At 36.0% G+C, this 19226-nt stretch overlaps 1 protein-coding gene across 18 annotated transcripts in view; it reads right to left on the reverse strand.

Moving 5' to 3' along the window:
• The window catches only part of BCAS3 (BCAS3, microtubule associated cell migration factor), a 385039-nt gene that overhangs the window by 362375 nt on the left and 3438 nt on the right, over window positions 1-19226 (reverse strand). For all 18 annotated transcript variants that reach the window (XM_026071332.1, XM_026071331.1, XM_026071333.1 and 15 more), the window contains exons 3-6: window positions 17902-17956; window positions 15841-15916; window positions 13771-13877; window positions 3450-3531 (exon numbers count right to left, since the gene is read on the reverse strand). In XM_026071332.1, coding sequence (XP_025927117.1) covers window positions 3450-3531; window positions 13771-13877; window positions 15841-15916; window positions 17902-17956 — 320 coding nt within the window. The remainder of the gene's footprint in view (window positions 1-3449; window positions 3532-13770; window positions 13878-15840; window positions 15917-17901; window positions 17957-19226) is intronic.

A 19226-nucleotide genomic window follows, 5' to 3' on the forward strand; every position in this document is an offset into this window, starting at 1 on the left:
AGAGAAAGAGAATAACTGCTTGAAGAAGTTCCTAAGCAGTGTAACTTACTAGATTGGAAGGAAAAAAAAATAAAAAAAAAAAATCACAAAGCACTAATTTACTATCAGAAAAAATAGAGTTTATAGGTACTTGAATTCATTTCCTTCATATCCATTTACATTTTACTTCTCCCTTTTCCCTTGCGGGGAGGGGGAGGCACAGACACTCATTATTTAATGACACAGAAGAGCAAATAACAATAGCTCAATATCATGTTTTCTATGATTATCCAGAAAAAAAACAGGTTATTTCTCATCTAATATACAGCTGGTGAAACACTTCAAATGACTTCAACCTATACTAAAGTTTAATTCTTGCCTAGAGACCACAACATCATGTTCTTCAATAAAACATAACCCTTATTACAGAACTGCATGTATTCATAGTTTGTATATTTTCCTGCTTAAGTAGACACTGTAACACATGTCCATTATATCTTTAACTTTTTTCATTTACATTCATTGAAATACTCAAAATGATTTTAGTTCGTTATTTTTGGTAACAATTTTAAAAGTTAGCTAGGCTATATTTTCCAGTTAAATAATACATAATGTGCTAGCAAAATTTGTCATCCAGCAGAATTCTCAAAAACCTTAGTCGCACTAGGAGTGCCCTGTATTCACCCTGAAGGGAAACACAGCGACCATTTCAAAGGAGACATGCTCCAGAATAGCTTGCCCAGCTAAAGTTACAGGGAGAGTGAATAAGCAAAACGCTGCTGGAATTGAAAATAAGCTAGAACACTGTTAGATCTTAGGCCTTTCAGAAGTCTAGAACCAGACCCTGAATGACAGATTGTCATTATTTTAACTGTGAAAGGTCACAGGCAAGATTTCCCAACAGGCAATTAAGCAAATTAACATAGTTCTAAGATGAAAGAAAAGCTCCTGATATTACAGCAAAGCTGTTTTTTCATTCAAGGATCTCAAGGTAATTTGTCAGAAAGCTGGTTCTCTCCTCTAGATGCACAGTTACTCATTTTTTAAAGTACTGTGGATAACTGTAAGCAAATGTGAATTGGCCCACTTCTTGGGAAAGTCTTGTGTTTGAGTTGAAGTCTCAGGTTTTAAAAAGATTTGCTCGTTTATGCATAGTTGCTTAAAATTTGCAGCAAATTCTAAGGGGTTACTCAGAATTTCTGAAACAATACAGTTTAACAATCTAAGAAGCTTGGTTTAGAACTTGATAAAATCATATCTAAGGAGCAGAAGAGAGAAAGTGCACACAGTCTGCACACAAGGAGACAAAAAAATCAATCGCTAAACAGGTCAAACTGTTTGAATAAAGTTTACATAAATTAGCAGAACAGGAACAAATTAAAAGCTAGTACCACTCAAAATAACAAATTCTGCTTTCTGCTTATTTTTATCAGAATGGAAAGGCACTCCTTTAAAAATATCATTAAAAACTGCAACTGCTAAAACTTAAAGTATATACTAGCAGGCTATTTATATGATTACACATTTTAGAAAATGTTTTAGAAAAAACATTTTTCTTCATAAATGAAATACAGAAAATCCCCCAAAGGACATCTGTCTTTTCTGACATATCTACTTGTTTGTTTTAAAAAAGTTAAGTTCCTCCTTGTACAGGCTACATTACTTGGATCTACTACTTTTTGCATTATTTCATTTGCATTGTTTCAGCTTCAGCTCCTGAATGGACATAACAAAATCATAATATCCTTCTCAACAGTTTAGGGTTTTGAAAAGTTAGAAAGGCACCACATTATGAGTATACAATGAACTATAACAGAATTTTTAAATTAATTTTAGTAATTTCTATATCTACTACTATCAGCCACTGCCTTGCTATACAGTGATTTTTATTAAGGATCATAATATTTATCTACAGGCTACCTCAGTATAATCATCACAAGAATCACAAGAACACAAAAACTACTGGGGTTAAAAAGAAAAAAAAGAAAAAGAAAAAAAACTCACCAGCTCTTTGCAAAAATTGCATTTAGTCTGCTAAATACAGGCGTGTAAAAATCACAACACAGCTCTCCTAAGAGAATGCAAGTTTTCTTTAGTGTCCTTGACCGAAATTTTTCCTTCCCTCTAGAGCTGCATAGCATTCCATTTGTTCTCTGTAAGCACGTTTGTCAGATATTTGTTTAATGCTTTGAGAGCTATAAAAATATCCTATAATTTAAGAGTCGCTTTTCTAATAAGAACGCAAATATACTCTTGCTACTATCTTGTCAGGGTAACACACCTTTAAAAATGAATTAAACAATGATATTGTGAAAGCCATAAATCAAGTTCCATTAATCACTATCTGTATGGGCAAATTCCCCTTCAGAACTGTGCTAGATGTGGTATGTCAAATGAAAAGGATAATTGGGGAATATAAGAGAAATAAAATAACTTAAGGAGCTCTTAGGGACCATCTGCATTAATGTTTTAGTTTGGATCAGGAGGGTACTTTTGAATTGAATTACCCAGTCATTCCCCCTTCCTGTGCTTTGGTCTGAATAGCACCATCTGCATAGTCTGTATAGGCTTGTATAGCCTATTTGGTCTGAACGGTCTTGAAGCACGCAAACTAGATTCCTTTGGATGAAATTAAACTGGAAGATGTACTCCAGAAGTGCACCTAACTTGCTCCAAATACTTGTGCCTTCACTCCATGAAACCAGAATATAGAGGTAGTCCAAAATAAAGCTGCCTGAAACGTGTATAGCAGTGACATCAAGTCCTCAGCACCACTTCACTCTACAAATGCACTACCGCTGGGTCATGCTACTCGCTAAAGCAGACATAGATTTAGACTAGATGCAGTTAGAAAACCAAATCCTTCAGATATTTCAAGGCCTTATTTTAAAAAAAGAACACCACAGGTAAGAGTGGGCTCTATATCCTGTACCTATGGTGTCTTCAAACATTGCCATACACCAAGCATGCTCTGCATCATCTGTCTTCCCAGAAGAGGTGAAATAAATAGAAAAACAATAGGAGGAAAAGATGAAGTGTTCACTATATACACCCAAAAAAGTTTAAGAAACCTAAAAACATTTTTAATAAAACTTTTATGTCAGGAACAATGGATGGAATCACCTCTCAGTAGTATTTTATAGCTGTAAATATCAACAATAAACATTTCCAAAAAGAAGCGTTAACTGATTGCTGAGCATGGATATATCTACCTATCCTCTAAACTACAAAGGAAGCAGTATTAAAGCCACAAGCTTAAGATGAAAATGGAGAAAGCATTGGATTATGGAGTAGAGGAGAAAAGAAACAGGTAATACTTGTAAAAAGCCACTATGAAGTGGTAATTTAGTCAAGGTGACAGTTTACAATAAATGGAAAATCTACAAAACAGGTTGTAACAAAGATTCGGACAAATATCTGTAAAGAAAAAGTTGAGCATAAAACTTTGCACTATACAAATATATACTTACTGATTTGTGGAGCTGGTAAGATTCGTGCAGCTCGAACTGGACCATGGCGGACAGAAAAGAGCTCCTGAGCTTCACCACTGATCTGCACAACACACAGATTGTGAACAGACAACGTGAAAAAATAATAACAACAGCATGGAACATTATATCTCTTAAAAAAAAAAAAAAAAGTTCTGTGCCATAGTCAGCTCATTCAAAAACAAATTCCTGAACAGTCATCCTTTCTATAAAGTTCAAGCACTCAAATGCTCAGTACGCAAACATTGAGAAAAGCAGACTTCTGGTTAGAAGAGGATGCGCAATAGTGTAGAATAATAAATTGGCTCCCCCACTAAAAGTTGCTTAGTCATAAAAAAAAATCTGCAGTTTCATTATGTCACACAGCAGGCGAGACTCCTTACAGGGTAAGCACTGAATGTAACAGATATATACTGAGAACAGACCGATCCTCAAGCTTACGACTTTAGGCAGAAGTTTAGTTTAGAAAAATTCTGAAATTCCTTTTTTCTTAACAGGCAATACCTCAGATGGGAGGGATATGCTAACAATGACATTTTTACCCTACAAGCTTGACTATGCACTTTTTTTTTTTAATTGACAAATCTAGTAAAGAAACAAATTCCAAAACTAATTTAATCACTGTAATGCATTAACAGGAATGTCACTATACACAAAGTGTTCCAGAGCAAATGTCTCTGATCTAGCACTAGTACAATGCAATCCACAGTAGCATATTGCACTAATTTATCCAATTTTCTTAACTTCCTTTTGATATGAAAACCCCTACTTGTTGGGTTTGTTTTAAATGAGCAGTAACTCCGGTGGCAACACGGAGCGTGTCAGAAATACAGTAGTGAGGAGTTAATATTCTCTCCACCCCCTTACTTAGTAATTCCCATTGGAGACCAGCCAACTTAAATCAAAATGTAACAGTATATGAAATGTTTCATCTGAAAACTAAAGCAAGCATGCTCAGGTAAGAAAGACATTGCCTTTCAAGCCAGCCATCTCCATTTTCCTCGAAATGCGGAGACATAAGTCTTGAATAACACAAGTTATAGTAAGAGAGATGATCTGCCTCTAGAAACACGTCTTAGACTTGGATGAATGAGATACTATAGCACTATGCACTATTAATAACTACACATTTTAAATGAAACAAGACTTGCAGCTGACTGCTGATTAAAATCTAACAAACATTCAAGGAACCTGGAACATAAACATTTGTACATATGTTTTGAGAAAAGTGCTGACTAACCAGTGATTAAGAGCAGCAAATATTGGCTTTAAAAAAAAACAGATAATCTGATATATTAGTACACTACATATTTTCCAGGTGTGAAAGTTATGTTTCAAAGTGAGGGGGGTGGGGTCAAACTAATTAAGTTTGTCACTAATGAAAATCTTGAACAGACTAAGTCAAAAGTATTTAAGAAGAATTTCCAGACTTCCTGAGAACGGTCAGTCAGAACGCGTTTTCATAACTGCCTAGTAATGGATCTGATATGGAACGTCAAACTTCAGGAAAATGGCAAACATTATGAAGCCCATTTCCAAATAACCAACAACTTAAAACAGATGTAATGAGGCTACAAATGTAATCAGCATGTTGGCGTAAAGATTACAGTATCAGAAATGAACACGATTTGAAACAAGGTTCTTATGAATTCATAAATCAAAAATCTAAGTTGACTTTTTGAAATGTCATTTTATAGTTGTTCCCATTTCCTTCTGCACTTCCACTCACAGATTCGAAAAGTTAAAATACTACTACTGTTTGACCAACAAATCAGGAGTATGGTACTTCAGACTCTTAGCTTACTTCCAGTCTTAACTCTGAGCCTCATTATTTATTATCGCTGCTGTAGATAATGTGGGCAAAATAAAACTTATTCCATTAAAGCACAAGTCTAACAAGAATATTTTGAAAACACTGTATTTACTACAGAGCTAGTCCATCATTCTGTTAACAGTAAGCAAACACAGGATGTAGTGAAATGTTGCTTTTACTTATTGAGCCTGGAATAAAATTCAAGCTACACAAAGAAAATTTGTGGAAATACCATTCTGAGTCATTTTCCAGATTTGTGCAGACAGCTAGCAGTCCCACAGTGGTATTAATCAGCATTAATGTCAATGACGCTATCAGAATTATTCCTGATAGACACAACAGTTTTAAAACCGTAATCAATATGCGAACTGATCCTTTATTCTATCCTGTTCTTATTTTACTAGGCAGATGTTCCAGTCATCACAGATTCTACTCTTCCAGCTAGTAGCAGTCGCACTATCGAAACAACACAGTATTGTAGTATTCCAGCTTTTGTAAAACAAGCTTAATTCCTCCTCTGGGACAGCAATAGGCCTCTGCTCTGAAGAGCTTACTGACCAAATTTATACCAGACAAGAATGATGATCAGAAATCAACTTGGTAGAGGTTTGCTGATTATTAATAGGTCATGAGTTTGGGAGTGCAGTTTGGGGGGGAAAAGAGCACCTACATGAAAATATCTGCATTCAGAAAAAGAGAGCTTGGACAAAAGTAGAGTGTGGTTAAGCAGAAAATGATGAGTGAGAGGAGAAATTAAAGAGAGAGGAATAAAGAGATGAAAATAGATGTAGTCAGTGGCAGGTTTTCTGTCTATGGGAACACAGCAGCTCTATAAAAGGAGGAAAGAGGAAATGGAGAAAAAGGAAAATATAAGGCTTTGAAACTATTATTACTGGCAATTAAAGATTTCTTATTCCCCAAATCATGAAAACACTGTTTCACATATGTTTATGCACATCAATGGCTATGAATGAAAACAAAAGGAAAAAGAACTAGCATAACAAAAGTATGGAAGAAGTGATTCACATAAAATAATCCAACCCAATTCAGTCACCTCCTTCTACTTTTTGAGCATGCCAGCACATTGGCTCTAACTCCAATCTACTTCAAATAAAGTAAGAGTCCCAACAGTAAAATACACTAAGAAGGCCAAACCTACTTAACTGAGTTTCTGCTCTTAAATATACTGAACGTCAGACAGCCTATTTATTTAGCTTGGGATGCCAAGACCTGGTAAAGCTTAGGGCTGAAATTTTCAATGAAAGGCCCAAAAATGTCCAAAGACAAATGAAGTTTATTTGTACTTTAGCACCTAACATGAATCCTAGCCCAACTCTTTTCATAGATATAATGCTTTTATGTTTTACTAATTAATCCTCATCCCTTGAAAAGTAACCATTTTACCACTGGGGGAAGCCACAGCAAAAGAAAGGTTAAATGGATTAATCAAGGCCATAGGGTCAGACAGTGACAAAGCCAAGATTAGAAGTGGTTAGCTCCCCAGTCTGTTTCAAGATGTAATGTGTCCTTTTCCTCTTAGTTTAAATAGGATTTTTTTTCCAGGAAAGGAAACGGCAAACTGTGTAGAATTAAAAAGAAAGAAAGGGGAAAAAAAAAAAAGCATGCAATTGTTCAGATAAGTTCAGACATCTGTACAGTTCAATATACTTAGCAGATTACATGTTGCTGAACTCATTTCATGGTATCCAGAAGAGGAGTAAGTTTTAAGACATATCCCCACTGCTGATTTTGTAATGAAAATACAAGATGCCGTCTAATTAGCCACTGAAGCCTCATTTTTAAAGAAAAAGCCAATTTCGGTAAAAAGCAAAACCCAAAAAGCTGAGAAAAAAAAATCTGACATGACACCACTAACTATGTGGATCAGATTACAATTCCAATACCTATGAGCATATCATAGCTAAATAAAATAACAGTTTTCATAAGGGATGGGTTTTTTTAAATCATCTATCCTTAACTGTTCTATAGAAAAAGGAAATAGTAGAAGGCACAAGATTTTGTTTCACGTCAAGAATCAGCAAGATCTTGGTTGCTTCCTTGGTTTCTGTGGCATTGAAAAATGTATCGGGGCTTCAGAGTTCAAGACTTCCCTTGACTTAGAATTAAATTTTTTAAACATTACCACCAGCAGAAACTTCTGCTATTTGCAGTCTTGTAAAATCCTGAATTAACTGTCCTTAACGCTAACGCCCTTCATCTATCTATATAAAACACAAAACTTTATTAGCACTGCTGAGGCCATGCGCATCAATTTTGACCGAAAGCACCATCTTTGGGGAGAGAGGTTATAGTCTGATCTTCCTGCCAATTCAGGCCTTATCTGGTTGCGGAGACAGCCAACAAAGAGCGCCAATCTTTTCTGTGAATAGGACCGCTTATTCCGCTAGGAATTAAAGTTGGACAAATAACTACATTTAACAAAAGCCAAACCCCATCACTAAATGGCTAACGACTTTGTCACTGCCAGTTTGGGCGAGATGTGGCTGGCAAGTACACGGTGAAAGGCTCCACATCCCATTACCAGTCCCTTGAGCTATCCAGTCTCGTAAGCAGAGACAAAACATAAATAGACTTCACAAACTGAAAACAGAGCTTTAAATTCTTCAGAAAGCACCTGTGAAGAAACTAGGCTGTGGCTGCCATTTTGGATTTGATCCAGCTAAGTAGCAAGTCCCTGTGGCAGCTTTCAAAGCTCTTAAAAGTTTTTCTTTCCCATTCCACAAGCCAAGAAAATTTCCAAACAGGTTTCAAAATTGAATATTAAGCTGTAAAAGCAGCTTCAGGTACTCATTCTGCGAGCAAGCGAATCCAAAACGACGGCTCCAAGCTGGCCGGACGGGAGCGGGCGGCATGCGCAGCGCAGGGCATCAAACCGCGAGCTGCGGACCACCACGGAGGGCGGCGAGCAGCGAGCGCGCCCGCCCCAGCGCCGGAGCCTGCCTCCCCCCTTCCACCAGGGGCAGCCTCAGAGAGGGAGAACTCGCTCCTCTACCTCGACGCTTTGGGCTGCTGCTTGAAGTGTGACAGACCAGAAAGCTGGAGCGCTATTTAATTTTTGATGACAGAGCTTTATTGTTAGGAGCATACCGCTTTGCACCCATAAAAAAAAGAGAACAAAGAAAGTTTTGTTCATGCTAAGGATAACTAATAGTTTCCAACCATAGAAAATGGTTTTCACATGGTGGAAAAAAAAAAAAAAAAAGTCAAATGTACAAAGTTTCAAACTCAATGCTTAAACTACTATACCACTACATAAACACAAACTGTTGCTATTAAAAAAAATACTATCACAAAGCACAGTGGTGATATTAGATAAGGGTTTTTTTCAATTCTGAATATATATTTTAAAATGGTAATAGGATAATAAGCATCCCTCAAAAACTAAAATGCCAGATACCACCACAAAATATCGTTTGATATAATCCTGTTGGGTTAAAGGCTACTACCAGTCATCCCACTACTGGGAGAGTGAGAAGGGACCTTAGGCCAAAGGACAATTTTTAGGATTTTACTCTAGAAATTCAAGTAGTCATCTTTTTCATTCAAAAGAAATCTCCCTAATTATCTAGAAATTATAAGAATTTAAATTCTCAAAGAATGTCACAAAAGTCTACTCTGGTGACTGAATTAAGTATGATATTCTACCTACCACTGAAAACTACGACAACGCAAATTGAATTAAAAAAAAAAGCTTAGTAATGGTTTTGCTTAATTTCTTCAACATCATCATTTTATTTGTTAATATGTTTTGAAGATTTTTAACATGTCCAACCTGCAAGCTACCTATAAAATCCTAATTTGGGGACAGTTCTGCATTCTTTTTAATCATTACTATACAAAACCAAAAATGAAGCAGACAATATTGAAGCAGGCACAATATGGGTACAAACACCCCTCAACATTCTTCATTTTGGCTTTGTCCCCATCCAAGGGGAGCTACACAAAGTTCCTTTAGACTCTTCTGATACTTCTTACTACAGTCTGCCAAACATTCTGCATGTCGGTTTTTTCTTCTGGTACAGGATACAATATAAACTAAAACACCTTCAACAGATTTGCACAGTCACTTAATGAGTGTGAAAACAGAAAATTTCTTGCATACCTCCAGTCTCTGCAGTATAAAAAAAGAAATCTTCAGAAAGTTATTTGCATAGATGTTTTGTAAAGTCCTTGCACATTTTTCAGGGTTACAAGGTCAGGTCATTTTTACATTTTCCCAAGTAGCTAATACAAGCCTCAACAGTGGTATCCCATGTCAGAAGGGGGTCTGGACAGGGAAAGGATTACAGCTTCCTATCTGATAAATAACAAGTCCTCTTCCCAGCTCTAAAAAGGGAAAGAATCACAAAGGAACTAAGACTACATTGAAACCCCAGCAGACAGGGCTTTTGATGAACAGTAGAGAAGGCAAAATGGAACTGGCATTACTATTCCGACTTACTATTACATATCCATCTATACATCCACATACACACACCATCTGCTGTGCAAATGCAGTTCTACCAAATTAAAAATCATAGTGTTACTGACACCAGTATTTAAATAATTTCAAGTTCTGGCAGAGAAAGAACAGCAGGGTGGGATGCCATCCTTGTCCAACTATTCCCTCACATTCCAGAGGTCTCTCCACCACAAGTCACCTACCATACGGGCTGACATACCCCATCCGTCTGTGGAAGCACCATCAAACCACAGTCTTTAAGGATTTTTTCATTAAATATACAGCTGTGCTTGCTATTAAAAGTACCCTTTGCTAGTTCCTACTTTACTAAACCTCAAGCTTGATATTTCTTTTTTAATTGAAAAATGAACAATTAATGTAATTTTCTAATTCTGAAACTTCCAGCACACAAGGGAAAAAAAAGTTATCAGCCACAAAACCAGCCAACATGCATTTCTGTGAACAGGAACATCTAGAACAGATACTTGGAAACCACATTAGGCAGAAACCAGTTCCAACTGTATTTGAAACATGAGACTAGGAGCAAGGGAAAAACAAATTCCAAATAAAACACAAAGCTACACTGCACAATTATCAAATAGGAACTTCTAGTCATACTTTTGTATATTCCCAGATTTCTCCCCACTTAGTGAGGCATATTTTAAGAACACTTAACCTTCCCACCCCTGTTTCAAAACACAGATCAAAGAAAAGTCGTTTGGATGGACACCTTCCGCTTCTTATGCAATACAGATTTAGACACCGCACTTCAAAACCCCAGCCGTTACTTCAGCACCCAGCAGTCCAAACATTATTTCAGTCCTTTGAAGCAGCTCTAATGGTATCTTCCATTTGCAAGTAACACTTCTGTAGTCAAAGATCTTACTCCAAGGAGATGTTAATGTGAAACCACTCAGACTGCAAAGAGACACACAGTCCTGGAGGCAGACTGCAAAGGTGTTTAGAAGTCAATGTAACACCATTACGGAGAGTGTCAGCTTAGAAGCTGTCATAAACACTTCATAATCACTCAGACACAAACTGGACTGCCTGCAACACATTATTTTATTAAGTGCTGAATAGAGGTTCAATTGTATGAATAAAAAGCACAATGCTACAGATAGCCTTACTGAGTAGATTTTCACATAAATGTCATATTGTTGCTTTTTCAGATTGAAAGGTTTCTAAACTAGAGATCTGTTTTCTTAATAACTGGAATAATGTTGCATAATTATAACCTAAACACTCAACAAGATCAAGAGGAAAGGATAGTTTTGTATAATACCAAAGAACACAAAAATAGTGTTGCCAAATAAATTCTAAATACTAAGTCAGTCACTAACTTGCCAGGTCTTATTTTACTCAGACTAAGTAAGCACAAAAATGAGATGGAGAAACAAAAAGGTGTGTGTGGGGGGGGGGGGGGGAAGACAAGATATGTTACCTCCAAATTTGTTAAATATACAAATCTTCTTCTGAAAAGATATTTTAAAAAAAGAATCAGCATTAAAAACTATCAATCTGAGAAGCTATCTAAGATCACATTACTAACAAAGGTTACTAACAAGTCCTTCCAACACCGAAATTATGTTAACACATACAAATTGCATTATTGCACAGTGTGAAGCTATGCCTTTTTGGATGTGGTCTTAGATTTCACAGGATATACAAATGAGGGGCTGACAAAGGGATGTAATATCTCTACAGTTGGCATTCTCAAGATGGGTGGTGCAATATTTCCACAGTTGGCATTTCCTTCCATTTTACTGGATATTTTTCCACATCAAAAATACCTTCACAGAACTGAACCACACTAAGAGCAACTCTCCTGTGGTTTCATTTTTCTTATTTTTACTAAAGTACTGAAATACTGTGAAAAACTAGGAATTATGAAATACTACTATACCCTGGAGAAAAATACAATCTGGCTGTACTGTCCTGCTGAAAGAAGAGATAACCTTAGGCACTCCTTGGCCTAACTTGTGGCAATTCAGACACAAACAAAAACAAAGAACCCCTTTCTTTCTCACTGCGAAAGATGGATAAGTTACCTCGTACTACCTGCATGACAATACTGGTGAACACACTTACTCTACATAACACAGGGTAAAGTAGTTTACTCATTTGTTGAGTGAGCTCGATCACATTATTTCACATTTAGTGCAGTGCACCATGGGGTAAGAACTTAAATACAGGCAGTTAATGCAGTACAGCTTACACTGTGGTAATCCATTCATGTACCAAAGAACTAAGATATTCTTCTTTCATTCTTGCTTTCCTTATATATGTAAGATCCCATCTCACAATAAATTTCTCAAGGGCATTGATACAGACAGCTCTTACAGAGACACTCATTCAGACACAGAAAGTCACTTAGAAGGGAGGCACAGAACTCTCACCTAACCACAAAGCAAGGACATGTTACATCCACACACATATGCACACACACAGTCACAAACCTCTTCTCATCACGGAGAGGCCAGGACAAGTCCCACATCAACACAAAGCACCTTGTACACTTTCCAGAAAACACACTTTCAATTGGACAAAAACATTTCAACAGAATAAAACAAGTTGTTTTACAAAAATGCTTTAGCTTACATCTGTGCAACTGCTTCTAGTATCTTAACTGATCAACTTGTGCTTACCTAACTCCTGGCATTGCTGCAGATGTATTTCCTCGCTTAGCTCAATATCTTAGTGACACCTAATGTTTGTTTTCTGTAATACACTTTGAAGAACAAAGTGGAGCATTACTAAACGGTTAATATCAGTTTTCTATTCCTATAGAAAACATTGTTCATTTTTCAGAGTGGTGTGCAAAACTAACTTGATACTGTAAAATCATTCTTTGTATTCAAATTCATTCCAGCATAAGGAAGTTAAAATAAATAAATAAATATGTTTTGTACTATTAAAAATAAAGCCACAAAAATTAGAATCAGCCATAGTTTCTCAGGACATATAAGCAGATAAAAGTTCCTAAATTACACTGAAATTTAGTAAAGTACATTAGGTCTTATTCCATTTCTACAAACACTATTTCAAATGCAAAAGCTCAGCAGTTTATTTTTCCTCATTTTCAACTAACAATATGCACGTGAAGATGGGAAAGGCCAGTTCTCCCACACCCTAGTGAAACTCAGTTAGACAATGCTTAGCACAGCTCTCAGTATGGTGTGCAGAATGAGAAAATTTTCCATTATACTTTCTAAGCTACAGTCAGCTGCATAGGACATATCTTTATATTCCAATAAAGTAATACAAAAATACACATATTTCTAAAAAGCCCATGTATTTTATGAATAAAAAAACCTCCATCCTCACTACATTATTTCAAAGGACAAGGTGTTATGGGCACTATTTTTTTTTAGTTAAGAATTTTATGACCTACTGTATTAAACTTTATTCTGTAGTTCAAGAAATTTGGGGGAAATTCCCCAAATTAAGTCCATGTGCTCATAAACCATTCTGAAACACAAACTGCAGGGTGTGTATGACAGTACAAAATCAAATCCATATGCACACATAGACTTTAATAAAATTAAAATTGCAAATCATGTACATGACAAACACTGTGATTGTAAAATACTATTAATACTGTCATACTTACATTTCTAGGGCAAGCAGATTCTTTTCATACTTTCCTACCCTTATTCCTTTCTGTAGCTTAAAAAGATTTTTTCCTTTCTATGATGCTAACTGTTCTATAATGACACATGCTGCTCCCAATTAGACTCTGAACATTTACCTAATAGAAATCACTTGCAAAAAACCCCCTCAAGTCTGAAAGTATGTGAATTCAAGTGTATGATCTATGCTCAATATTAACCCTGTGATAAGCATATTACATATACACCAATGAACATGGACAATGAACGTTGGTTCTTTCTATTTTAATAGCAAAAACTAAGTAGTAACACAATATTACAATCAAAACAATATTGATGTGGTCTTAAAAAAAAAAAAACAAAAAAAAAAACAGCATTTGGGAAAGCGTCTTGCCTACAAGTTAACTCCGTACTTACAGGTATGCTCCAGACTTGCATTCCATCACTGTATCCGATCATGAGCAGTAATGGTGGCTCATTCCCAGTGCTATGTATTTCATGAAACTCCATATTCCTTGATGTGTCTACATTGGGTTTAAACATCAAAGCCACAGATTAACAGGTTAGGAACAATTATGGTTAGGGTCAGTTATACTAGAAACTGTTTTCTCAATTCATGTTTCTGTTGTTATAATTAAAGGCAAAGCACAGTGGTTTAAAATTTTATGCTGGAAAAGCAGTAGAACATACTCTTTTAGGCACACATAATAAATTCATTAGAGTTTCACAGAGAGGTTAGAAAGCATTAAAATGGAAAATGATGGAGAAAAATATTCTTCATTATATTGTGGGCTATCATGAAATACCCCAAAAACTTTTGTAGTCTTATCTCCAGTGATTAATAAAACATGGCAAAATTTCAAAATAGAGAAAAATTCACAAAAGGACCAACAAAATAATTGTTAACAAATACTGCAATTAGAAACACACAGTATGATCAAAGCTCTTTATAAATACTATACAACTCATCTTTACATTAACTTTATGAAGAAGAAAAACCCCAGGAAGAAAAGTGCTACAGGACATAATTAAAATATTAAGCTTTCCTTGACTAAAGTCTTTTAATACTACATTTTAAACCATGTTATAATGAATAAAAACGTTCTGCAAGCATGTAAGAATCAAAGAAAGAGAGCAAATGTTTAGGATGGTGAAAGAGGATGTATTGAGGTTTCATTAGATCAGGCTGCACAAAAGCAAATTTAGACAGAATATGAAGGCTTAATTAACCCTTTTTTGTTGTGCTGTAGAAAAGAACCTCAAGAGGAACGGTCAAGAGTTTTAAAAAATAAACAGAAGAGGAAAACAAACCCACAAGGAAACAGACTTGAAGTAGCCTAAAGCTGGATATAATGCCATGTACAGGTTGATAGGGTTTTTCTATTTCTAACCACCATGAATTTATGAACTGCCAACCTCTGTGCCATTTCAACAGCTGGAAAATATATAATCTTCCCTATTAACCTCCAGGAAAGCTTGAAAGTTCCCCACCATAGCTCTGGCTATGGTTGTTATTATTTCATCTGAGACCAGAAAGAACCTTTACCATAGAGCTCTAGACAGGAAAATAAGTTAGTAGACAAGCAGCAGCAATTATCTGAAAGACTTAAGTCCAGTGTTCTCCAGGAGATTCGAAACAAAAAAGCAGGTCCCTTAGTTCCAGAGCTAGTACAAGCACATATACTGTACAAACAGCTATAAAATTTTTGATTAATTCCAGCAAGTAGTTACTTGACAGCAGCATTCAGCCCTCTCTCATTCAGTCCCTAGCCTTCCTCACTCAAAAAAGGTAACTGGGATAGACTAGGTAAAACAACTCAGATCTTAACTGCAGATCTACTTTACTCAACACTTTCAGCAAAAGCTTGTAACCATCATCATTTTCTCTTAATGACATTGAAGATCAGTTGCCTACACCGAGTCAGTAGTCTTTGCCAATGACTTAAAATACACTGGAAATGACAAGTTACTTTTTAAGAATATTTTGTGGCTTTGCTCTGTTATTGCCCAGAAAGATATTATGGAATCACCTGCTGCTTTCCCTCAACAGCTCTTCCTTTCTATGAATTGCTTTCAATGAATTCTATCACATCACTGAGAATGTATCTGGGACCTGGATGGGATTCACAGTTAGATAATCTGGGCTTAAAACCAACAGCAGATCAACTGCATTTAGTTCCATGCTTTGTTTTCAACTACCACAAGGAAAGAGAATGGATTTGGGGGGAGGGATTTGCCTTTCACTCTTTCTCTCTCCCTTCCTAAGCAAGGGTTAGTTTGCCTTCAGAGGAAGTTGCAAGGCCTATTTGTTCTATTTGCCAGGTACTGAAGAAAAGCCCAGTTATTGACTGAGAGTTTAGCATAACTAGAACAGGGAAATAAAATACTTAACTTTGAGCCCACAGTGTTCACTTATGAAAACTAATTGAAATTATTGCACATGGACTCAAAAATAACAAAAATAAGTGAGAGAAAACAAAGCCATACCATTTAAATCTGCATTTTCAAATCTGACCCAAATGATTTTTTCCTTTTCTTCTGCTGGTGGGGTACCACTGTAGGCCTGGATAAAAAGCAGAAAGATTGAAAGAAGAAAGTTTAACACCTATTTTTTCCAACTCTCTATAAACATAAAACAGAATGCAGGTTGGGGGTGGGGGGGGAACGTATCTTCTTGTCATCTCTCAGCCTGGGAGATTTTGTTTTAAAAACAGATGGTTCCATGACTAACATAAGTCCTACTAAATATAACTCAACAAGTGTAACATCACTTACTAAAGTAGAAATGACAAGACATATAACAATAAGTATGCTCAAACAGGTTAGAAACGTCACATGGCTTATACCAACCTAGTGAAGGTAAAATACAGTGGCTTCCACAATCTTTAACTTTAGCAGTTGTATACTACTTTTAAGAGCAGTGTTAGAGGTTCTCAAGTGAGGCATGTTTACTTTTAAAATTCTTTTTCTTTTTTTTTTAATTCACTTAAAAGCTTTGTAAGCAAAATTGAGGAGAGAAAGAGACCTTTACTAAATAGTTTATTTTACTGCCATGTTTTAGTTATATTTGTGGCATTTTAAAAGAGAGTAAACTGTAACGCAAGCAGAACAGATCCATGCTTCAGTTGTGTGTTCTACAGATTCCCATTAAAAGATGAGATACAAAAAGAAACTGTGAAGTAAACTTACAGTGTTTCCAAACTGCACATTTTACAGTTCACAGGAGGAACTGTGGTAGTAAGAGTGTGAGTTACAGTAGAAATACCATCACTTCCAAGTGAATTATAGCAAAGTACTGTGCAGCATTTTGGATTAAATATGAAAAGAGCTTGTATAATCACTTTATACATGCCAGGAAAGCAATAACATGAACCAAAAATACAAATTTAAAAAAATAAGTGTGGGCATTACTTTTCAAAACAAATCACATTCCATGCTTCCAAGGCAAACTGATTTGTAAAATAAAACACAGACTGTATCCTTTAGTTAAAGGGGGGACCCAACAATCTTTTAAATGAAAGTCTAACTATTTTTCATTTTAACCATGAATCCAGAAATGCATTTCACAAATTAATAATAGAGAGGGGAAAATCTTTTATCATCATCATTAAGGAAATTTTAGTTAAGCAAGATAATCTTTCAAATAACAACCAAGAAAGTTTCCTGAAGCTACAGGCAATTAACTGCAACGCTTCTCCACTACTGACTAGAGCTTTCCCAAACAATAACAAAACAAAATTACTTTCTATCTGCTATGGAAAGGCCCATGAGCAGCAGAGAAGCAACCATACTAGCTTCATGCTACTGCTACCTGGGAAAACTATGACCAGCAGCAGAGGTAAGCATCACACTCATTCTCCACAGAAGATGACTCCAGAAATTAAAAAAAGAGAAAGCAGAGCGACACACTCCTGCTTTATGAAACTCAAGAATGCTGGATGACAACAGGTGAGCAATCCCACATCAACCAGGGCTCTTTTGGGCAAGTCACGGAACAAAAAGATTGAAGGGGCTAGGGGGTGAAGGAGGAAAAGAAACTTTCTTCTTCTCAGTCAATGATAAAAGTTAAAGCAACAGAAGATGGATATCAAGCTCTTCTAACACCATCCAGCCAGAAAATGAGTTCATACATAGGTTTCCAAGAATGAGCCAGAGAAAAAGTGTTCGTAAGAGGCAGAATAATTATTAGGCCCAGTCTCTCCTCTTCACAACTATCATATTGCCAAAGCTATCATAGGAAAAGGCTTTAGTCATCTTCACAGTAAGAAGTTGAAAAATTACTATATATATAAATATATTCTAAGCTTCTGTGTAGCATGCTAACATTTACCTTTAAATAAATATCTATCAGAGGAAATTTGGAGGCCTACTTTTCAGGTGGTATGCAGCCAATGCTTTCTAAAAAATCAGGTCTCAAGAGAGTCCAAAGAAAAAAATTTGGCCCTTATCCTTATGATATTTTGGTCCACCTGAAACACACTTCAACTGTTTTGTGTATTGCTGGAACTTCTGTTGAAAAAACATCTTTTAAGAAAGAGGTACACATACCTGTGGCACAACATCTTGAAGAAATGTAACAACACTTTCCATATACGACTGTTCCCTTGAAAACAGAAGGAGAGTTTTTAATTACTACTCAAGTTCATAAACAGTCATGAATATATTCAGTTACTCATATCACTCCAGAAAACACACCTGATGTTCAACACAATCAAAAATATTAAGAAGTATACAATGTGGTTACTTAATATACTGCCAAATGCACTTTGATAATATGTATATGGCCCGAAAGCCTGTAAAAAGCTGATACCTATTTATGAAATAACTGCTCAGGAAAAAGTATACAAGGGAGCCTTCAACTCTCTTGAGTCTTCAAGAGAGAAACCATGTCCTCCACATTATTCTGGCAGAACATAGAGCAGAGCTTTGGAAATTATTTCTCAGTATTTTCCCCCCACACTTGATTTAAATATTGTACCATGAAGAAGAAAAAAATAAGGGCTGAAGCATTAGCTCTCCTTGTGGTGCAAGTAAACTGTAAGACCTCACGTATACTATGCACCACAATGAAGTCGAACAAGATGAAACATTTTACAGCAGTTCCCTGGTAGGAAGGGGAAGGAAAAGGAAGACCCTAACTAAGAAGGGCAAGGAGGTATTTTCAGTTAAGTTTTTACAGCCTGGGAAGCTTATTCCTCCTTGGAAGTTCATTAACAGCAATAATTTAGAGTAGTATGTAGTGCAAGATACATTTGTTCTGGTATATTTAAACTAATGCTTTTATTAGCTTATCCTTACACGAGCAGCAATTCTCTTGTGTAATCCCTGAGCAGCATAATAATGCGGGTTGATTACATTAAACTGACAGTGTTGTAAGTTACAGAAAGCACAAACTTTTTGCATATGAGTAATGCTGAAACATGCTGGCAACAAGCACTACATTCATAAAGTCTGAAATGATTAAAAAAACCTTAACTTTATTTAGCTAACAGCTTTGGCAGTCCTCAGATTAATTTTTATTTTGGTGGGCATTTTTCCCATACTAACTGAAGATTTCTAACAGCAACAAGGGTAGATTGTACTAGTAGAATGAGGAAACCTAGATTCTTGATGTCCAAAGGTACATACCTTTTCTTCGTGCCTCCTGAAACAGTGCTATGTAAGTTTCTGATATCAGAAATTGCCATGTTTAGAAGTTAAGAATTAAGTACTTTCCATTATACACAGCAATAGAGAAGATACTTTAAGTCAAATGCTGCAACATTGTTCCCTGATTAGCCTATCTATATATAACTAGTTGAATCCTCTCTGAAAACAAAGATAAATCTAAGACCATAAATCATAAAATTTTTAAAAGCTTATTCCAATCCATG

The sequence above is a fragment of the Apteryx rowi genome, unplaced genomic scaffold (assembly GCF_003343035.1).
Source record: "Apteryx rowi isolate R43461 unplaced genomic scaffold, aptRow1 scaffold_324, whole genome shotgun sequence".
NCBI classification, from domain to species: Eukaryota; Metazoa; Chordata; class Aves; order Apterygiformes; family Apterygidae; genus Apteryx; species Apteryx rowi.